Source organism: Xenopus tropicalis, chromosome 3, assembly GCF_000004195.4.
Source record: "Xenopus tropicalis strain Nigerian chromosome 3, UCB_Xtro_10.0, whole genome shotgun sequence".
In the NCBI taxonomy this organism is placed as follows: Eukaryota; Metazoa; Chordata; class Amphibia; order Anura; family Pipidae; genus Xenopus; species Xenopus tropicalis.
In genome coordinates this window covers 107290046-107314064 of record NC_030679.2, presented here as the reverse complement: position 1 = coordinate 107314064, position 24019 = coordinate 107290046, and the positions used below count along the sequence as shown (strand labels likewise).

General features: G+C 37.3%; 1 protein-coding gene across 11 annotated transcripts in view; it reads left to right on the top strand.

Annotated features, from left to right (window-relative positions):
- Positions 1 to 24019, top strand: part of ppip5k1 (diphosphoinositol pentakisphosphate kinase 1) — a 90163-nt gene that overhangs the window by 3041 nt on the left and 63103 nt on the right. For 9 of the 11 annotated variants that reach the window (XM_012959533.3, XM_012959531.3, XM_012959530.3 and 6 more), the window contains exons 2-4: positions 7705 to 8098; positions 22581 to 22776; positions 23485 to 23575. In XM_012959533.3, coding sequence (XP_012814987.1) covers positions 7949 to 8098; positions 22581 to 22776; positions 23485 to 23575 — 437 coding nt within the window. In that variant the 5' untranslated portion in view covers positions 7705 to 7948. Of the gene's footprint in view, positions 1 to 5183; positions 5286 to 7704; positions 8099 to 20210; positions 20298 to 22580; positions 22777 to 23484; positions 23576 to 24019 lie in introns of those variants that run through there. The other 2 variants (XM_031899216.1, XM_018092454.2) reach the window with 2 other exon arrangements.

Here is a 24019-nt window from a genome sequence, read left to right as displayed (position 1 = left end):
GATTTCTTTGGATGCCTTCCTGATGCATTGGGCCTTCTATAGCTTTCTTGTGGCTGCTATATTAATTTTGCTTCATGGTAATACAGGTTTTTTTGGACCTGTTATCCAGAATGCTTAGGACATGGGGTTTTCTGGATAAGGGGTCTTTCCGTAAGTTGAATTGCCATACCTTAAAGGGGTAAAAGTTAAAATAAAGGTAAACCACCCCTTTGTGGGGAATATTTATCAAAATGGGAGTTTATAGATTAATACCACCCTTTCCTATGAAATTTTTAGAAGCGTATTTATCAATAAGTGAAAGATAAAACTCTCAGTTTGATAAGTACACTTCTAAAAATCCCATAGGAATCAATAGAACGTGGGTGAGTTTTTATGTATTAAACTAGAATAAAGTAGAATTGTTTTGCCTCCAGTAAGGATTAATAATATCTTAATTGAAATAAAATACAAGGTACTATTTTATTATTACAGAGAAAAAGGAAATTATGTAAAAGAATATGAATTATTCTATTAAAATGGAGTTTATGGTAAATGGCCTTCCTGTAGTTCAGAGCTCTTTCGATAACAGGTTTCTGGATAACCAACCCCATAACTGTATTCAGATCAGAAAGGAATTCTTTGTTTTATCACCCTGGTGGGCATTTCCGATGTGAACTGTTGCAAGATATATGGGATGGATAATTCAAATTGGGCTGCATAGAGCAGTGCCCTGCGAGTTTAGTCCAGTTTAACCAACTGCCTGGACAAACCACACAATGTACAGTAAGATTTAAGTCAATTTAAGAATTTTATTTATTTTTTAAATTAAAGGAGAAGGAAAGGCTAAGTCACTTGGGGGTGCCAAAATGTTAGGCACCCCCAAGTGACTTAGAGCGCCTACCTTGTACCCCGGGCTGGTGCCCCTGTACGGAGGGAACAGCACCAGCCCGGGGTAGCTGCCGGCGCTTCCTCCTTCCTCCTCGCTTGCGCGCGCATGCGCAGTAGAGTGAAAAGCCGAACTTAAACATTAAAGTCGGCTTTTCACTCTACTGCGCATGCGCCGGCCGGCGGATTTCGCCAGCAGCGCGCAAAGGAAGGAGGAAGCGGTGTCTACAGGTGCCCCGGGCTGGTGCTGTTCCCTCCGTACAGGGGCACCAGCCCGGGGTACAAGGTAGGCGTTCTAAGTCACTTGGGGGTGCCTAACATTTTGGCACCCCCAAGTGACTTAGCCTTTCCTTCTCCTTTAAAGTTCTTCTTTGTATTGTCTGCTAAATTCTAAAACCTCTGCAGGTTACGTAGTGACAGTGCCCCCAAGATTTGGTTGACAAGTTATTTTAGTGGTCTAGTCTCTTCTGCAATTGATTACGAATTTTATGAAACCACAGACCTGTAGGCTTATTTGATTAATCTATACGTGGCATCTGCTTTATGTGGAGATTTCTCTGCCCTAGGTGGAATATATTTTGTGCTTGTTGTTTTTAAACGTGCTTTACCAAGGTGAGTTTTTGCCAAATGTCCACACTTTTTTTAGAATCGTGTTAAGTTGAACCAAATTGGACCCCCCCCTTAATTTTGTTACTTTTAATTACATCTAAAGGACATCTAAAGGCATTTTTTCCAGGCCATTTGTTTTTTAGAATATTTGGTCAGATCTGGATATGCAAATTAGTGTTTGGATTTCTAAATCTTTTGTAAAGAATTTTGCTTTGAGCAAATCTGTTTTTTATTTCCCATCTAGCATGTGGACTCTTTTAAATGCCTAGTTTGGTTCATATGTGACCTGGGATTATATGAATATGGTATATGGAGGACAACACATTGGCTATGTTGTATGTCTCTGTATTTGTCCCATACTGTTAGGATGGCTTTGATAAATGACTGGTATGTAGTTGGGGGCTGGATGTTTTCCTGGGATAGCAATAGAAGTGCCTGGGTGTTAAGTTGGGCCTTCACTTGTCCTTTAAACTTGAAAATGAGGGACATAGGAATACTTTTTGTCATTCTTTATTAAAGTGCAGCATTTATCCACCATACTTTACATATATTTAGTAAACTAGACTTTGGTTACATTGACACAGGTTAATGCCTACCGCTGTTCAAAGTTTTATGCAACTGAAATAGATTGTCTTGTCTAAGTTTAGAATATAAATGCAGGAAGACTTGTAATCGTAGATGGGCACTCTGTACAGAACAGCTGCAACCCTGATAGTTTTAAATGTTTCATTGCTGGGATTACACCGTGCAACCTTTTCCCCTATGACATGAGTGACATGACAACATTTCTTCCTGTGATAAATATGCTTGTTGAAAGAGGTCATTAGATGGTAATCACTGTGGGGTTACTCACTGCGAATGGTAATATTGCTTTCTAGCCACATTATCTCCCAACTTCAAACATCAAGTTAATCAGAACCAACTGTATTAATGATAAAGAAATGGGTTTTTGTTTCTTTTTTCTGTTTGGCATACAAATATACATCACTGGAAGTTTGTGGGAACTAAGCCCAGGATGATATTGTTCTTGATTTACAAAATAATCAAAAATGGCATTCTCTACATTTGGCTACCAGCAAGTAGAAATTATTTGTCTTGATGGATTTGGGTGTTAAAGGAACAGTAACACTAAAAAATAAAAATGTTTTAAAATAATTAAAATATAATGTACTGTTGCCCTGCACTGGTAAAAGTTGTGTGTTTGCTTCAGAAAGACTACTGTAGTTAATAGAAATAGCTGTTGTGTAGCCATGGGGGCAGCCATTTAAATTGAAAAAAGGAGAAAAGGCACAGGTTACTAAGCAGATAACAGATAAGTAGCATAGATTCCCATTGTATTCTACACAGTTATCTGTTATCTTTTTATGTAACCTGTGCCTTTTCTCCTTTTTTCAATTTAAATGGCTGCCCCCATGGCTACACAACAGCTATTTCTATTAACTACAGTAGTCTTTCTGAAGCAAACACACAACTTTTACCAGTGCAGGGCAACAGTACATTATATTTTAATTATTTTAAAACATTTTTATTTTTTAGTGTTACTGTTCCTTTAAAGGTGAACTAACTATCTTTACTCTTCATCTCTTGCTCTCTTTAGGGTCTACACACAAATAGGAGGATATTAAATGCTGCTTGTTACAGTAGTTGGTTTACACTGCACTTTGAGTCCCAATCATACTTTTTAAAATATATCTTACACTAAACAAGTACAAGCAGTTTCTACTCCCTTCAACAATCAAAACAAATCAGGAGACCACTTAGAAGACCTCTGTAAAAAGCCTGCTAGGCTGTGAAATATGGATCAGTTCATTACATAGAGACTTCTCACTGGATTGCTGATTTGTTTTGATACTACTTGTAGGGCCAATAAGTACCGTGATTGTGATTTTATTTTCAGTTTTAAATTTTGCCCTGATAAGTGCAAGAAATAACATCAATTACAGATACTCCTTAGTTAACAACAGGCAAAAAGCAGGTATATTGCAGGTACATGTTGTTTTTAGAAAAAAGCATTATATTTTTCCTTTAGTGGAAATGATAGAATTTGTGTTGGTCTTCAGATTCTCTTGTTTGAGGGAATACATTACGTTATACAGTATATACATTTGCAGGAACCAGCTTCCAGCTATTATAGATAAAGAGGAGTGCACCATGAGGCAGATTCACTGCTTCACAAACTTTCATTTCAGGCTACTGCACACAAAAAAGTTTGTGAAGCAGTGAATCTGCATTATGGTGCTCTTTTCTTTATAATGTACTAGGAGGCAAGCGGGAGCCTTTTGGGATCAAGTCTGGGAGCAGTAAGGCTGAGCAGTTGAATACCAAAGTTTTGATTTAGTTTCTAGCTATGACACCTTGTGACCTGCTTACTTTGGGTACATGCTTAATTCTAATGGCAGCACACAACTGCTTTAACTTTATTACAGATATAATTATGTACAGTATACTAATCTATCTTTCTATAAAACTGATAACAATTAACATTACATATTTTACAGTCTGAAAATGTCATAAAATTTAAAAAATAAAAATAGCTCCCAACATTTGAAAAATGAAAAGAGGGACAAAAATATTTGGTGCGTGCAGCGTGGCAATTTTTTGACCACACCCACTTTTGTGGCCATGCCCCAATTACCACACCCCATCTATTTTTTTTTCCAAAAAAATACTCCTTTTATATAGTTGAAATGGTAGGATCAGACGCAAAATGTGCTATACCTTCATACTGTACTACCTAAGGAAAACAATATAGCAACTCCTACATATAAAATACAAATATAGAGAGAAGGCAGTCAGTTATAAGTGAGTTATAACTATGTACCAGTTTTGCCCCCAATGGCCCAATAGACAGTACCCCCCATAGAAAGTGCCCCCATAGAAAGTGCCCCCATAGACAGTACCCCCCATACACAGTATCCCCCATAGAAAGTGCCCCCCTCAGAATGTGCCCCCATATACAATGCCCCCATATACAATGCCCCTATACATAGTGCCCACCATACACGCTCCTTCTTCTTCAGCGGCTCCTCTCCTTATGCGGCTCCTTATATGGCGGCGACAGGCCCTTTTATAAGGTTGCGCCCCGTGCGTACGTGTGACGTCAATACGCACGGGGTGCAACCTTATAAAAGGGCCTGTCACTGCCGCGCAAGGAGCAGCATACGGAGAGGAACCGCTGAAGAAGGAGCGCCCGGTTCCATCCAGCGCCTCCCGCTGTCCTGGATATTTCAATGAATGTCCTGCATATCTGTAATCTATTATGGAAATGCGGGACTTTCATTGAAGTATCCGGGACAGCGGGATGCGCTATTAAAACCAGGACTGTCCCGTGGAAAGCGGGACAGTTGGGGGGTATGTGAAATGGATGCTTTCTAGTTTATTATTTTGCAGTTATACAGTTACTATATCTTAGACATCAAATAGTTGCTGGCAACAACAATTATTATTTGTGCTTAGATATTTGAATGCATCCCATTTTACAACATAGTAGATTTCCAGAACAGGACAACCAATTAATTTTTTCTGCTTTTTAACAAAACCTTTTATCATTTTAATCCTAGATTATGACTTTTTGTTTATTTTAGGAAAGCAAATGGAATAAAGATATATAAACATTTGTCTTACATTAACTTAACACTCATAATTTACAGTGCCAGCCTTAGTAATTGGTGTTCTGCAAGGCGGGGGTGGCAATAGATATAGGTTGTTTCTCCTTGAATCTTTGTTTACAGTACTCAATGAAATGAGCGTCTAAATAAATCAGGGCTTTAGATGTTGTTGATCGACTACACAACTGCTGAATAAAGGACAAGGTAACTTTCTTTTTTTAAACACAGGAATAAATGTAAATGTCCTGGTATATTTTAGCTTTCATTAAAGGGGAAGTTAAAAAATGTATACATTTTTTGTATATATTATATTTAATTGGTCTAAGAAGATTTGAAATGAGATTTTCTTGCATTGTGTTTTATTTAAAAAGAGGTTTTGTCTTAAGCCTTTTAAGTTGCTTTGTATCTATGCTGTGGATGTTTGAATTCCTTTACTTATGTAGTTCCTTGATTTAAATCCATCTGCAGGAAGTCTGTTTCATGTGTATATCACTATTTCCATAAATAAATGTTTTCTCATAGAGAGAGAGAGAGAGAGAGAGAGAGAGAGACACACACGTTTCTTTACACTTCCCCACTAAACTCTATTAACACCCCTTATGTCATAATGTCTCCTACCCCTATTTCTCTTGTAAGAGTCTGTTTTGAATATTTTGCCTGCTGCTTGTTTAAGTAGCCCAATTTTAAAAAACAGCTGTGTCACACATAAAACCTTTCATTGATTGCATTATCATCTTGCATCAGGAAAATTTAAAAACTACCTTTACTAGCTTTCCTCTGCAGCAGCACACCCTTTTCGTCTATGCACTTATACCCCCCCCATTTATTGTTTTGTTTCTGTTTGTTCCCTTCTTCCTAGGGAAGGTACAATTATGGTGCTATATAAATACATACATACATACACATTCATTGCAGCTGGCCATACATGTTTAGATGTTTAAACAATCTTTTCTATATCGTAGGACCAAGCTTATATTGAAACTATAGTTTTATAAAAGCACAATTTGTCAATCAACAAAAACGACCATTTCAAGCTATGTCATCTAATTGAAGCTAGGAAAAGTACCTAGTTGCACAATGGGCAAATAAACCTGCCCGATCGATTTTCCGACTGACGTTGAATGAAAAATCGCTAGATGTGCGATAGTTTGGTGGCCCCTAACCTTACAATAATTTGACAGATTTGTTGAATTGCACTGAAATCGGTCCTTAGGGAGAGAAAAATCTTAAAGCGGATGGCCAGCTTTATACTTAAGGTCCCTTAAACTTAAAACTTTAAACTTAAACTTTAAACTTAAGGTCCCTTATACTTAAAGTCCCTGATGATTGAAAAACACAAAAGAATGTTTAATTAACCATATTTACAAAGTTCCTTGTTTTAACTGAGCTCCAGTTTATTAGAACTGCTTATGCGTCAAAATTTAGTCAGTTATGTTTGCAGTTCAACATAAATAACATGTAATTATGGTATATATTTTCTGGTTCCAGTTGATGCCGTTTCTTGCCATAAAAATTATTGATGATGTACGTTGAATTGAATTAGTTTCTTTGGCCAAAACTGACTGGCCAGTTTAGCAGCCCGCAACTGCACTTGCATTCATAAATGATCCCTAGAATATAAAATTTGAAACAAAAAATCTCCGTACCATAGTGATAATTCATAATTCAGGTATGAGACCTGTTATCCAGAATGATCGGGACCTGGGGTTTTCCGGATAAGGGATCTTTCCATAATTTGGATCTCCATAACTTAAAGGGCATGTCAACCCCAAAAATATTTTTTTGCATAATAAAAGACTAAGCAATTCTAAGCAATTTTCCAATATGAAATAATTAAAAATTTGTAGCGCTTTAAAAGTTATTTGTAAATGTAATTGCTATTGAAAGCAGCATTTGCTGAACTCCTGGTTCTTACTTTTAATCAATGTTGCAACTTTCAGTCTCCTCCCCAAAGTCAAGTCTGTCAGTCTGCTGCCTTGTGTTACATTGTTTTAACAGTCAGAGCCACCAGGGCAGAGAATAGAAAAGGACAGGCAGACACTGCTTTTAATAGCAATTATATATACAAATAACTCAAACTAAGCCTTGCTTTCCCACTTGTTCCATCTGTTGCTAAAGGTCCCCATACACGGGCCGACTATAGCTGCCGATATCGGTCCCTTGGACCGATTCGGCAGCTAATCGGCCCGTGTATGGGGAGATATCGGGGGAAGATCCGCTCGCTTGGCGACATCGCCAAGCGAGCGGATCTGCTCGTGTATGGCCACCTTTACTTGCTTTGGGCTTTGACATCTCATTCTAAAGCTGCTGAAACAGCCATGACTGAAGCAAAATCAGAGTTGTGCATAGCAAAGCAATAAGGCTGTTGCGGGGTAGCATGATAGTTCAAAAAGTTATATTAGTACTAGCAAGGGTTTATAGAGTGATAGTGTCAGATTATTCTTCCTCTAGAAAATTGTCCATTTCACTTCATTATAAATTCACTTTTTTGTATAGATGATTGAAATTGTAATGGTTATATTATTTTCTCACACTGAGCACAAAATAATATTAGATTTTAATTATTTTAACTATTTGCCTGGTGTACTCATTTAAATGGATGCTTGTTTGTCTTGTTTTTTAGGTTTAACCTGAACAGTTTGATATAAGATCTTCAGAGTTCTACTATCAAGTAACAATAGAAATGGCCTCCTTGTACAAATAAAACATGCTAATTACTAGCCAATTCTATGTGTGTGAAGAGAAATTAGCACCAAATCAACTGCTTTCCCATGCTGTGGACCTAGTGCTTGCAGCTCCTTTTCTCAAAACCTCTCAGGTTTTTACGTGATGGTTTTAGAGCGGGATGTTAGGTTCACTAGTTTGTGATGTCATCCTTGACCCCACCCTTCGGGGGCGACAGCTCAACACCCAGCTTTTTTGTTGGTGCCCGAGATGATGAGACTGATTTCCTGGAATCAAACATGAATCAAGAAGAAGTTGACTTCTATGAGGAAGATGAAGATGAAGAGGCAACGGTGAGTAATACATATAAGTAGTCCAGGAGAATATCAAGCTGCAGGCATACCTTCAGTTCTCTTAATCGTGCCTTTAAGTCTCCCCATATTTCGCCTGTTCAGATGATCAGAAGCCTCAAAAATGCTGAACTCTTTTAACAAAATTCCCATAATGCCACACTCCTGCACCAAGACCAGTTGGTAAGACTATGAGGAAGCTTCTGCTGTATGGCTCAGATCACACATTCCTAAGGGAGGGAGGGGGAGGGAGTTCTTAGCACTCTTATGGGAGGGGGGAGCAGGAGAGAGCTGCGCTGACTATGGCACAGGAAAAAAGGAGACAAGAAAGCCTGTGTTTCTTTTGATAGAGGGCTCAGTGCAGCGTTTCTGTGCTTATGGCTGTATTTACATAGACCTTTCTGATAAAGTTTACTTAGTTTTTACCTTTCCTTCTCCTTTAAAACCCAAGTTGTGTGTTTCAAATAGGGTTTCTGAGAGCTGTCATTTAAATGCTCTTTTAAAAGAAATTGATAGAATCGGTGCCTAAACCATGATAAAACTGCTGGTTTGTGGGAAACAGGACATTAACTGTGCTGTTTGATTGTAAATCACCATTCAGCCACAATAGCTGCAGTTTTTAAACTTTAAAGGTGATCTAAACCCCTCACAGAGAAAACTCATACCCTCAATCCCCCTCTTTCCTGCTCCCTCCCCACGGAGTCTATTATTTAAATGGTCCATTTAAATTGCCATGTGCCATTGAATAATTCCAAATAGAACAATAGCCATTTTAAGTACTAAAGGTTGCCCTTGGCTTTTACAATTTGCTTACACACAAACCAAGGGCACATGTACAAGCTAGGTTACATCAGCAAATGAATGGGCAGGGCTCTTTACTACCATGTCTTCTTGTAACATCTGAATTATTCCTATCAGGTGGTCATTTGAAAGCACACAGAACACCATAAAATGGTGGCTCACGATAAAAGATGTAAAAGGGAAATCTTAACTGATATAATTATGCCAATTTAGTAATGTTCTTTAATAGGTCACATATTATGATATGCATTTTCTGTTGGCTAAGCATTCACTCCAAAATGTATTCAAATCTTTTTGAAAAGCAGCTTTTTGAGGTATTAAAGAGCACCTATCACTCCCATTGTGCACATGCCTGTGATGTAGGATGGTAAGTTGCATCCACCACTGCCTACGTCAGTGCAGGCGCCCTAGCACTGGCGGGAGCTACATTGTTTTTTTCAAGAAAATAACTTCTTCTCCCAACTGAGGTGTGGGCTCCATTACTCCACGCCTCTGGTGGGGGAAACAGTATAGGGGTGATAGGTGCACTTTAAGGTTTCCAGTGGACTTGTGCCCTGTTTGTGTAAACACCTACTGTGAGTTAAACAAAGGCACATACCTGCTTGATAATTACATTTGGTATCTATTTCTCTTAAAATACGGATACATATAGTATTTTCTCTTTCATCCCCAGACTTCTGGTTCTCTTGCACATTAAGCTTTAAAGGGAGAGATCCTAGAAAGGTGAACACTAGCCCATGACTTGAACTACCTTACAAAAAAAAAACAACAACAAGGTTTTCCTTATTGTAGTGTATTAGATAACAAACAGCTGAATTAGGCACAAATTCTGGACTCTGACCTATGGCTCTTTTTCACAAATGAAATGAAGTGAATGTTAAGGAAAGTAGTGTTAATAATGAGGCAGCAAAATCCTTTCCTGGTAGGACACTGCACTAGGTGCTGATCTCTGCAGTCTTGTTAAGAGAAATTCTAATAATAGGGACAATCCAAACCACCTTCTGTTGCGTGAAAGATGTCACTATCGGGCGTGTCTTCTTTGAACAAAAACCGACTTGTCAGAGATAAGGTTCTTTTCTCTATGAAGGTAAAACAAAATCTGTGTGGATATCTGCCTGCATTGACAGTTGCACAGGATCTCTTTTCTATATGACTTGATTCTGTAAGAATCATCGTAGAGGTAGTAGTGTTGTACAGGCATGGGACCTGTTATCCAGAATGCTTGGGACCTGGGGTATTCCTGATAAGGGGACTTCCCCTAATCGGGATCTCCTACCTTAAGTCTACTAAAAAATTATTTAAACAGTAATTAAACCCAATAGGATTGTTTTGCCACCAATAAGGATTAATTATATCTTAGTTGGGATCAATTACAAGGTACTGTTTTATTATTATAGAGAAAAATGAAACCATTTTTAAAAATGTAAATTATTTGCATAAAATGGAGTCTATGGGAGATGGCCTTTCCATAATTCGGAGCTTTCTGGATAATGGGTTTCCGGATAAGGGTCCGATACCTGTTCCCTAATGCTGTTGTCAGTTTTGTATCAGTAGGTTTTTTTTTTGTTTTTTTTTTTACAAATGCTTTGCAGTTTTGACTTGTTATCCATACATGAGTCATTATATCTCTGCAGCTGTAGGATTACAGAGATATTAAACATACTTAAATAATTGCTTAAAAACAATGCTTACATGTATAGTATGTTCATGTGATATTTTATATCGAACAAATAAATATTCCAAAAAACTCACCAAGTAGTACACGTGGTTGCAGTGCCCAAGCCCCAGACCCTCGGCTCAGAGGATGGCAAATCCCTATAACAAATAGCACAGGACTTTAGAAATCCACAAGGCCAAAGTTAATAAGTAGAAAAGTGACAAGTGAACTAATATAGTTATCCTAGATAGGATTACAGATTGTAGATTTCTAGCCAACCAATTTTATTCCAAAAAAGTGGAGTATTCATATTTAAAGTTCCACTACCAACATTTAGTTCAACTGAAATTGAAGTTCATACTGTGAAGAAGGACATCATAGACATCATAGAACTATGATGTACATCATAGAACTCTTTAAAGGGGACCTGTCACCCAGACATAAAAGCTGTATAATTAAAGTCCTTGTCAAATTGAACTTGGAATTCTTTTTTACTTTAATGATCATCTATACATGTTATAAAGTTATTTAAAAAAGTCAGCTGTCAATCATATATGGCCTGCCCTGCCTCTATGCCTAAAGCATTTGAGTGTGTTGCTGTTCTGTTAACTCACAGTTGTTTAGATCATTAACTGACTTAGGGCAGTGGCACACAAGGAGATTAGTCACTGCAATAAATCTTCGCTATTTCAGGCAATTAATCTCCCCAACATGCCATGCCACTGGCAAGAATGTAAATTGCCGGTGAGATGGCATATGCAAGGAAACTTTGGTCAACTTCGGAAAACTAAGCTACGCATATGCCATTACACCGGCGATTTACATTCTTGACGGTGGGATGGCATTTCGGGAAGATTAGTCTCCCGCAATAGTAAAGATTTATCGCGGGCGACTAATCTCCACGTGTGCCACTGCCCTTAAGCGTGAAGACACACAGAGCTACTAGTAGCAGCTACTTGTCATGGCTACTAAAATAGACAATTCTTATCATTTACTGATAATTGTCTCTGCATTTTACCAGAGGCAATTCTCAGTATTGTCCATGGCAGGGTATTCTCTGGCATTTAGTAGCTATGACAAGAAGCTGCTACTAAATGCCAGAAAATACCCTGCCATAGACCTTGCTGAGATTTGTCTCTGGTAAAACACAAGTACCTGGTCAGGAAAGTAAACAAAAAAAATATTTTCTGACACTACTGTATGGATGGGGTTTTATGTGTGATGTTTTTGTGTGTGCAGCGCTTATCCTCCATATGAAGACCGAACAATTTATCTTTGTTCTAATGAGATATCAGAACCTGGTCTTAGTATTTGCTCTGAGTGGCTTTTGTGAAGCTCTCCCATACAGGCCATGTTTGTGCAGTAATCATTTTTATTCTGCCTTTGGGTATATGCTCAACAAAGGGAAACGTGTGGACATATTATTTCACAGTCCTAATGTGAACTGCCATCTGTCATGATATCAGGGGCATCTCGTTAAAACCTAAAGCATACTTATCAAACCAACCAAATTACTGATTTCTAGTTGTTGTTGTTTCTTTGGAAGAGTGGGAAGCATGAGAAGAATTAACTGAAGCAATGTAACAAAAACTACTGTGTAAACAAAATCACAAAACTAATCATGGTGACTGTATTGTGCCATTATTGTGAACTTTTATTGTTGTATTAGAGAATGCAGTTTCATTGGCTTTCTCTGGATGACACTTTCCCCCATATATGATAAAAGGCACTGGTTTGCCAAGAAGCAGTAACTCATATCTACCAATAAGATGTTTGACCAGTAAATGCTACCTGCTGATTGGGGTAACTGCTCCTGGGCAAGCTTAGTGCCTTTTATTACATAAGCCCATTTTACTCTTATAACTTTTAAAGTACATGTAAAATCTATTTCACGGGGGGGGGGGGGGTGCTTAACATTTTGGAAATAGATCTCTAACCTTTTGCTCCTGTTACGAGAAAACTGCACAAATCTAAACCAGTATCTCTATATCAGCAGTGATTAAGCACTTCAGACTTGTCACGGGCGCTCCCCATCTGGAAAAGTGTCTGCAAGACTCTCATCCTCAGTGTGTTCTGCGCAGCTGTTGGGAAGCTAAGGATGGGGGTCATCGCAAATTATCAAGCAGAAAATAAAGTTTGTCTGTCATATAAGCTGATGCTACAGGGCTGAATATTACATTCTATCCTAATTGTGCTGGCTTTTGAGCTGCCATGTAGTAATTATCTGTATTAATTTCTAATCAGCCTTATATTTTAACTGTTTATACAGTAAATTGTTAGTCAGTCCCTAAGCTCAGTAACTGACAGCAGCACAGAGCATGTGCAGGGAATATCAGAAAAGAAGATGTGAAGCTTCTGCAGAAGCACAGATCTTCAATGATAAAGGGCTGTGGTTGCCTTGGGCTGGTACAGAAGCCCAAAAAATAATGTACAACATTTCTGCCCTAATTTTTAATTAGGCTTTAGTTCTCCTTTAAGGGATAGTTGCATTCAGATTTTTGTATCCGTCCCATTATATTTTAATCCAACTTGTAGGATGTGTTTTTCCAATCCAACACCACCATCCTAAAAACTCTCCCTTGGAGTTTAGCCCTAGATGAAAATGTGAGCTCTCTGTTTGTGTGGTAGCAGCTGATAAGTGATAACATTCAGAAATAAACTAATCTTTACATGGGCAGGTACTGAGGTCAATTATTACAGGGTCTGTTACCCCAAAACCCATTATCCAGAAAGCTCCGAATTACAGAAAGGCCATCCCATCTCTGTAATAATAAAACGGTACCTTATACTTGATCCCAGTTAAAATATAATTAATTCTTATTGGAGGCAAACAATTTAATTTTAAAGTGATTTTAAGGCATAAAGGTTTAAGTTAAGATCACTTAAATTAAGACCACTTATTTGGAAAACCCTAGGTCCCATGCATTTTTTATAACAGGTCCCATACCTGTATTACTACTATTTATAACACATAAAGTATCAAAATATTCTGCACCGCTGTACAATGGGTGTATACATTGAACATACAGATTTACATACAAAGCAACTAGTATCTGATACAAGAGGTGACGAGGGCCCTGCCCAAAAGAGCAGTGTCTAAAAGCTCTCTGTAATTATGAAACACATACAAAAAAAAAAAATCAGAAAAATGTCTTGAGTTTTGTTATTTGATCTAGCCTTGATCATTATTAAGGGTTTTTGTCTGGTAACTTCCACATGTTTTATTTTAAAGATTTTATTTTTAAGATTTAGGCTGTTCTTACAGTTTACTGCTGTATTTTTACCTATTCAGGTGTTATTTTATGTTGTAACTGAAATATTGGAAGGGGTTTCTGGGCAGCATTTTGTTATCTAGCCTCATGGATTTTAAAACTAACTCCAAACCTAGGACAAAAACACAAAAGAGAAAACATCCTTTTGATTAAATGTATTCAAAAATATAATCTATTGTGATGAATAATCACATGCAAAAATTCCTCCCTATTGAATGTTGCTAAAAATAAACTAAGAATATTTATAGTTTGAATGCATAAGCATAATTACAGATTCGTAACTGAGCACCCACATAAAATGCCACTCCCCACTGATGCAGCTGTTATACCCCACTGTATGCAGCCATAGCTTGGTAAGAATGTGAGGATTTGGCGCTTACACACATGCATATCCCACAAGTACCAAACATTGGGATGCCTGTTGTATAAAATACATAAATGTGTGTAAATATATATATATATATATATATAATAGAAAGAGTGCCGCACACATAGGGACTTGATACAAAAGAAAAAGTGGTTTTATTGAAAAAATTCCAACGTTTCGAGCACAATCTGTGCTCTTCCCCTGAGGAAGAGCACAGATTGTGCTCGAAACGTTGGAATTTTTTCAATAAAACCACTTTTTCTTTTGTATCAAGTCCCTATGTGTGCGGCACTCTTTCTATTATAGTTTTGTTTTTTGACCTGCACCAAGGGCATTTGGACTTGTATAGGGTGTGCTCCTCCCTGTATACTAATATATATATATATAGGCAGATACCAAAATTTGGGGCTTTGCAGCTGGTAGCAGCTCTAGGCAGCATCATTACTGCTTGTGCCACTTTCAGTGTCACTGTTGTTTACTCTGCTCACACAATGGACTGTGTCCAGGGTGGGGAAGCATATTAGTTTTATATGCCCTTTAAAGGAGCTAATAAAGAATTAATCTCAAGCTGCAGGCATACCTTCAGTTGTCTCAATAGTGCCCTTAAGTCTCCCCATATTTCTCCTGTTCAGAAGATCAGAAGCCAAACAGGAATAAAAAATGCTGAGCTGTGTAAAGAAAGTTCCCATAATCCCTCACTCCTGCAGGAGACCCAGACCAAGTGTACATGCTCAGTTAGTTAGACTATGAGTCAGCTTCCTGCTGATTGCCTCAGATCCACATTCCTAAGGGGGGTGGAGTGAGTTCTTAGCATTCTTGAGGGAGGGGGGAGCAGGAGAGTGGAGAGAACAGAGGCATTTGCTGTTTTTAAACATGTTGGAATAAAGTTCAAGTTTTAACAGATCCCTTTGAGTCCGGATTGCTTGTCGTCCATTTTCAACATTTATGAGATAACTCCCTTCAGCTGCGGGTTCGGGGCTGCAAGCACCCGGACCATCACGGAACTTTGGTGAGCATTTGTTGATTCTCTGCCTTTGAACCATTTGCCTGTTATTACACACAGACCTCAAGAGACTGACTCGGGGTTTTTACACCCGAGTCAGACCAACCATTTGGTATTTATTATTTTTCTCTTCCCATTTAATTTGTTTCTTATTTAATTGGTTGCTGGGCTTTATTTGTTGGCCAGGCTGTGCTTATTATAGCCAAATTGGCCAGGTATATACACACTGATGTTGGTATAATTTGCTGATTATAGTTATTTATTTTGGAGACATTCAACATAAATTCACGCTTTTAGAGCGTCATAACTTTATATGGAGAGAACAGAGAGCTGTGTGTCTCTGACAGAGGAAAACAGACACAACAAATCTTTTGACAGGGAACTTAGTGCAGCATTTCTGTGAGTTCTTATGGCTGTATTTACATAGACCTTTCTGATAAAGCTTACTTAGTTTTTACCTTTCTTTCCCCTTTAAATGCATTTGCTTTAGCACTAGGATTATAAACAGCCTTATAAATAGCCTTTTAAACAGGGCCCTACGTGCTTATCATAGCCAGTGCTCTGGCCTCATATTTACACAACCATAATTTGTAATACTTGTTTCTGAAAATTTACATCTTGTATTAAAAGTCAGCTAATTTTGTCTGCCCATTCTAGTAAGAACAGTCCTGGTTTAGAACCAGTTTCAGTGTGGCAGAAAAGCACTCTTCGTCACTTTAGCCTTGCCACCATTGCAAGTAAGGATGGACTTTCAGTTTGAGAAATACTGATCTCTAGTGATATTTTGCTTTTTTTGTTTGTAGTCCACTGCCCCTAGGGATCTTCCACTTAACACAAGGTACACTTTCTCCATTTTTAGGAACAGTAAGTTCTAACAATGGTATTTCCTCCAACTGTGGTGTCTGAGAGACATGCTATGTGTAATTTGGTATTCATGTTTCAAAACTAGTATATATTTTGCTGATGTTTTTATATAGAAATGTGGATAAAGTGCAAACAATCGGAATAAATCCATTTGGACCGTTTTAATATCTGGGTTTCAAGAGTTACAGCTGATATGATTGTTAGTAAACAAATGGGCAGTTCTAGCTTTTCATATATAAGGGGGATGTTTAGGGTTGCCAACTTTAGTATTTCTTCTTCTCTGGCACAGTATACACCTATATACACCTTTGTTAAAACTGAGCACAATAAATAGGCCTTATGTTTACAATATTTTCTGCCTAATTATTTCATTTAGAAAAAAATCTGTGTTTTTCAAATTTGTGTTTTGCCATTAAAAAGCACTAATGGAAATTTGGTTTGCTTTTCACTTCCCCTTTTCCCCTATAAACTGGGGCAGTTTTCAAAAGGAGATAAACCCCAAACCCTTGCTTTCCTAAGCAGCAAGCATTGATACAAGGTGCAGATCATTATACAGGGGGCGTATCTGTTGACTGGTAATTTTTTACAGATCAATCTTTGGTACTGTTTTTTTTCAGCTCCTTGAAAAAGATTGCTCAGTTGATGGGTCTTATGAAAAATGAATGTAGATGTTATAATAGTTTAGTTTGTAATAGGGATGCCCTGAGTACACGTTAGGATTTGGCTAAATTTCAGTTCTTTCTTGAAGGATTCAGCCGGATCCTGCACTGAATCCAGCTTTGGTGCATCCCTATTTTTAAAGGAAACCTATACCCTTTTCAACAAGATTCTAGATCTTTATCTTGTTTGGCTAATTACAGGATAACAGGATCTAATAAGTAATTTGTATGCAGAATGTACTTATCTGTGCAGCCATGGATAATTTCTTTATATTGCTCATTTGCTGTTTTAGCATGTGAAGTGAGGTAAAGCAAAATATTTATTATACTTCACATTGGACTCAAAAGAATTTGCTTGTTAATAAATACTAATTCATTCCCAGGGAAATAAAGCAGAACTATATACAAAGAATGTATATCCCATGCGTGTTACCAAAGAAAGCAGGAGACCTTTGCACATATAAACCCAGTTTATTGGAGGGTGGGAAGGTGGTGGTGGCAACAGCCATATGTGGGAATCAGTAGCGTAATCACGCTGCGCAGAGCCTCCCCGCAGAAAAAAATCTGGATGGGCCCAACACACACCTACATATCCTAATCCTCTTCTAAAGCCCCTGAAATAGGGTGGCATAAAATGTAAAGCCAGCCCTGTAGCTGTACTCTTACAGGCTCAGGAGTTACTGAAAATGACAGTATTTATATCTGAAATTTCTCATTTTCTATAATTACTTCCATAGCAGTGTTGTTCCACCTAGATTTTGCTAGACTGCATCTCCCAGCATTTTCAACATGTTATCAATGGTAATGGTTTCATAGTCTAGCAGTTGTAGAAATGGATTCTGGAGCAACACTGGGTGTGAAAAGTTTTTCCAAGTCAGGGACCAGTTGCTCAAATGATGCAAGAGGATGCTTTAATAAGAATCCTGCCTACTTTATTTCCAAGTCTTAGGCTGCATGTGTTTGGTGCTGAAGGCATTAAAGTAATAGTGACAAGTCCCATATTTATGAGAAACATGTCACTTTTAGTTTAAAAAGCTCTTTTGTGAGAATCATACTGCTGCATGTTGTCCCCTGCTTCCCCACAGACCCCTGTTACCAGTCTTTTGGTAGCTTCTTATCCCGATGCCTCAGAAGTTGATGTCAGGCTTGTAAATAGCGACAAGTTTCTAATAAAAGTATATTTTCTAGATTTGAACAGTATATATCTGTCTGTATGGTGTTGGATTAGAGTGTAACAACAGCAAAGCGTAATTTCCCAGTAACTCCATTATGTTGAACGACAACCAGAAAACTGTTGTTGTGCTATAGGTAGAGAAAATCCTCTTGCATCTGTCGTTAAGCTTTGGGGTGCCTACTTTAAAGAGCAAGGGGGTGCAAAAGAGAGACACACCCACTGCCTTTAAACTGAAGTGGAAAAAAACCTGTTTGGAATGCTTATGCTTTTAATAAGCAGAATTTTGACTGCCACCATTTATTTAAAGGGGATGTAAACACCAAAATATTGGTTTGCCATTTGAAGCAGCTTTCCGTAATATTCATAATATCAATAATATAAATTTTTAGTGATTTTAAAGTTATTTGTAGTTGGAAATTCTTTTGAATTATATATGTGACCTGCTACTCTAGTGATTTTTGAAACCAAATAACAGAAGCTTGTCTATAAAGATTTTCATTATTTAGGTCCTGACATACAGTGTTGAGTAGAAGTAAGTCTAAAGCGACTGGACTTTCATCACTTATCTGGGCAGCTTCTTTAGTACTAGATACTGCGTAGCTGGAGGAAAGCTGACTTCTGCTGCATTGTTTCAAGAGGTAGAACCAGGAGTACAGAAAGGGATAGACAAATACTGGTTTTAATTGGTTACATTTACAAATAACTTTAAAATGGAAAATGAAAACATAAACTATAGTGGAAAGTTGTTTAAGATTTTGTTTTTTTTCTGTTAGTCAAAAATATTTTTGGGATTGCATCTCCTTCACGAATTGTGCCCTTTCTGTATCTTTTTTTGCCATTGGCACGCTCTGGGTAATACTAGTCGAACGGTGCCCCAGTGCCTCACACTTCTAGCTGATATCGTTAACACTGTGCTTAATGTGAAAAGCAGTTCTTATAGCAGTTCAGTACGCAGAAAGAGGTATCCATGCTTCTTTTGCCATGATGTGAGGGATACTGCTGAGAGGGAGTCACAGACAGGGCAAAGAGCATCAGCAGCACAGTTGTTTGCAGTGTTCTTAGCAGAATTTTCAGGAAGGATGTTGGTAGGTATACTAACCAATAAAGACTTGTGTTGCTTGTTATTTTTTTTTTTTTTTAACTTTGTTTTTATTTTCATGTCATCAAACATTTCTGTTACAATATTTATCATCAAACAGTTCTATTGCAATTTTTGTAACGGTGTGTTATCGTTACGTTTTGTATCTTGTAAGTAATAGATTGACAAGAAAAAAAGTGAAACATTTAAGTTCAACATATTTAACAAAATTTTGAACTTTTAGCTCATACTTGTTCATCCTGGGCTCTGTGGGATTGATTCTTACTGTAGATACGTTGCCAACATTTTGTTTATTTGTTGATTCCTGGGGGGTTTGTAGTTTGCTAGTTGGTTTCTTGAGTTTGTAGGTTTTGAAGGTACTGGGATGCTTCGATCAGAAGTGGGTGTTCCTTGAGTGTTTCTATATCATACCATGTGGTTTTCTGAATGTGTAGACTGTGAGGTTTTTAATTGTCTGAGTTAGGGAAGATATGTATATGAGCCATGTGTTGAAAAATTTTGCTGTGATTTGTTCTTTCTTGGTTGTTGCCTCTAGCCAGGTTGCTTGTTATTTTAATTCTATTATATAGTCCTTGTGGGCTGGATCTAGATATCCCATCTCTTGACAGGCAAAAAATAAAATTAGCTTGCTATATTGCTGAGAACAAGCTTTTTTTATTTGCTTTCTGAAGTGGCAGTGTTTGATTGCAGTTGTTTGTTGTATGTAAAAATGTAATACAGGTATGGGATCTGTTAATCAGAAACCTGTTATCCAGAAAATGAGAGTCCATGGCCTTCTTCCATGTACTCTATTTTAAACACATAATCCTTTTAATCCTTTTTCTCTGTAATAATAAAACAGAACCTTGTACTTGATCTCGAATAACATATAATTAATCTTTATTGGAAGCAAAACAATCCTACAGTGTTTCATTTAAGTTTAAATGATATTTTAGTAGATGTAGGTATGGTGAGCCAAATTACGGAAAGACTTCTGATCCACAAAACTCCAGGTTCCAAGCATTCTGGTTAACAGGTCCGATACCTATAGTAATATTTGCAGACTTCTATATTTATTAAGGACATTGGCGGGTGGCATTTTGAAATGGTACATGTGTTGTCAAAGTACCACATGCTGCAGTCATTCAGAATTGGTGACTTTGAAGGGGTTAAAAAAATAATGTTTCTATGAAATTCATTCTCCTAATAATTTGTCATTTATTTGCAATTTATTATTTAGCATCCCATTATTTACTTACTCCTGCTGCAGGAAACGTCTGGCTTTGTCAGGGTTCTCACACAAGAACAATCTGAGCATGCAATATAAGTAAGCATATTAATATATATATATATATATATATATAAGTAAGTAAGCATACAATATAAGTAAGTAAGTAATGAGTAAGCATACAATATACGTAAGCATACAATATAAATAAGCATACAATATTTTGTATGTTTGAGAGAGACCAGTTTATACTGAATATACAAGAGGCCAATAATTTGCACTACATAGAACTCTTCATTTGGAATTGTATCCCAACTCAGTGTAACTGATACATTACAGAGTAGTTAACTTTTAACATCAGCGTCGCTTCTGCCATCTGTCATGAAACAAAGTGAGAACCTTGGCTTAAGTGAAACTTTACCAGAAGTGGCAAAAAGCCACTCCTTGGAATGACTTCCTATTCTTGATAAAGAAGAGCACAATTGTGTTTCCTGCACTAACTGTCCTGGGCTGGTGGCACTGCGTCCTGGCCTGAAGCACCCCTGCTGGAAATCTGATGTGCGTTCAAAATACTTCCATCATGACCCTCTAAAAGTGACAGAATTCATTTTTTTTAAATTGTAGAATACCTGTATAACTAGAATTTATTCTGAAAATGCACTGTGCCTATTTTTAATATATCTGTAATTATAAAACAGTACCTGAGAATGCTTTTGCCTTTTTACTTTTGACCCCCTTTGCTATTATTTGAGTTTATTTACAGTGAGCGCTGTATAAACACCTTTCACTCATTTCCTGTAACTTTTTTGACTTAGAGAAAAGAAAAAGTCCATTATGCAGGGGGATTTTTCTGTGCACTGATAATCTGATTAACTACATTGCAGAAACATGGGGAAGCCCATTTATCAACATTCTAATTTCTGTGGTTTTTAAAACCACAATGTACTCACTTTCTCTAAAACCACAAAAGCCAAGTGATTTATTAAAACAGCCTTTAAAAAAAGCACAAATGGAAAAAAAGTGGAGAAAAACCTGAAAACCACAAATTTTCTGCGTTTTTTCTACAAATGGTGCATCCGAAAAATCTGAAACTTCTAATACCACCAAGCAAAAGAAGATCTTCCAGTTGAAAACAGGACAGCTGCTCATTGACTTCTGCATCACCTTGACAGCTTTTAGATGGCAAAATTTAGTGTTAGTGGTTTTCTTGCTTAATACATTTTGGAAAATTTGTGTTTTTTTTTTTTTGTTTTTTTTTACATGAAAAATTTGAATTTTAGAGCAAAAAAAACATAAATCATGAACCCACAAAAAAACTAATATTAGTTGCACCCCATGCATTTGTGGGGATCCTACTCTACATGTGTTGTGGCTTTATGAATGTATGTGTGATAAAATGTGTAAAATACAGTTATAATATAGTATTTTAGGGACAAACACAGTGAAATTTCAAGAGTAAAATAAAGTTACTCAGAGATAAGCTTTCTTTAGCCCGAGGATAAGTTGTAGAAATGAAATATGCTTCCTCATGTAGTACAGGTATGGGACCTGTTTTCCAGAATGCTCGGGACCTGGGGTTTTCTGGATAAGGGGTCTTATATAATTAAACCCAATAGGATTGTTTTGGCTACAATAAGGATACGTTCTACCTTAGTTGGGATCAGGTACAAGGTACTGTTTTATTATTACAAAGAAAAAGGAAATCATTTTTAAAAATGTGAATTATTTGCTTATAATGGAGTCTATGGTAGATGGCCTTTCCGTAATTCGGAACTTTCTGGATAATGGGTTTCTAAATAAGGGGTCCGATACCTGTACCTGTATAGATGAATCCTATAGGAGCTTGCATTGAATTAATTATACCTGTGATGTCTAACAAACTGAATACTATGGCTGAGTCCAGCACAGCTGTGTATGTTCTTCTCTATAATATGTACTAGTCATCTATACTTTCTTTAAGCAGCTGGCCACCTGCTGCTTCTCACAGGGGGTACAAGTACTGTGAATATGTTGTTAGGCAATGCATTATCCTATTACAACCCACTTTGTATCTTCCATGTAGTGAGCTGGTTAATTTGATTCTGCATGCATGTGGCACACCTGCACAGTTGCTGTCGCCTTTCTAGTGTGTTGGCTTGTGCCAAGTCAAATTGTCATTAGTGGAAAATGGAGACAGCTCCTTACTTCGTCACTACTAATTAGGCTGTCATTAGGCCAAGACAAATTGAATGCTTAAGGTATAATAAAACCTTGATCTCAAGTAGGCAATATGATTTCTTACTAAATGAACAATAAAAAAACTCTCTGGATCCAAAACTTGTGAGAGCACCATCTTTTTCCTCCTGTTGTATATCTAACAAGTATTTCTTTTGAAATCTCTAGCCTCCTGAGCGACAGATCGTGGTTGGAATCTGTGCCATGACCAAAAAGTCCAAGTCTAAGCCCATGACTCAAATCTTAGAGAGACTGTGCAAATTTGAGTACATTACTGTAGTTATTATGTCTGAAGATGTAATCCTTAATGAGCCTGTGGAGAACTGGCCCATTTGTGACTGCCTGATTTCTTTCCACTCCAAAGGTAACTATGGCCTTTCTTTATTGCCACAATTCCTGATGGTTTGCATTTAGTAGTGCAGGCTCAAAGATAAAATCCCTTGTAAATAATTGAATGCTTCTTGTGTTCTGATCAGATAATTGTAATGACTGTAATTCTAATAAGGTGTATCTGGTAACAGTTTATGCTCTAGGAAAATTTTCACCTTTTACAGCCAGCAATCTTATCATATTGAGGGCTTATAGAGACCCACAGGATTAAGGCTGTATCTGTGTGCAGATACAGTGGTACTCACCCAATGAGTTTTTCAAATCTGCCCAATACTGTACATATCTGCCTGAATTTCGGTCACACTTGTTTGCAAATTATTGGCATATGTATGGGCACTTAATCATCTATAGTACGTGTTTCACTTATTTCTACCAGTGGAAAATCACTGTAGAAGAAAACACTAGTATGGCCCGGTGCCACCTTGCATAATCAGTAATATTAATGGCATCCCTCTGTCACTACACACTAAGGTTGATTTTGGCCAGACAATGCTGGTTTGTATCAGATTTTGCCAAACCTTTATGTAAACAAAACATCTAGTACAGGACATATTTTCCTTTTTAAAAAATGTTATAATTACAGACTGTACAAATTTATGTAATTTTGTAATATTGTTATTGTCAAAAGGGTCTTGTGATGTTTTACATCCTCAACAGTCTGATATATTTTTCATTTATTTAGGATTTCCCCTGGATAAAGCCGTTGCTTACTCTAAACTCCGGAATCCTTTTCTGATTAATGACTTGAACATGCAGTATTTCATACAAGACAGGTATACAGTTCAAGTGCCCTTTTTTTTTATCATTCTGGCATACTCGTGTTTTTTTCTCGTAGCTCTTTTTTTCTACTGTGATATTCTAAGTTTTAAGATTTCCTTGTTTTTTCTGTCACAGTCATTTTATGAATAAATATATGTTCTCCGCTTTTTTTATGTTTCACATATGTGGAGGACAAGCTTGAATATATTATGATATAGCTTAATCCAGTATATTGATGAATCACACATTGCAAAAATACAGAGAATGCTTGAGTAAACAAAGCATACAAGATACACTGAAAGCAGCTATTTCCAAACTAGAGGTGGAATTCTTGTATAAAAAGACTAGGAGGACACAGCTGTTTAATGTTTTGGATACCATGGAGAAACCTCCGCTACATTGAGATAGGTATACCATTAAGTCAAGCTCATATTTCTATTTAATGAATAGTGGCTGCT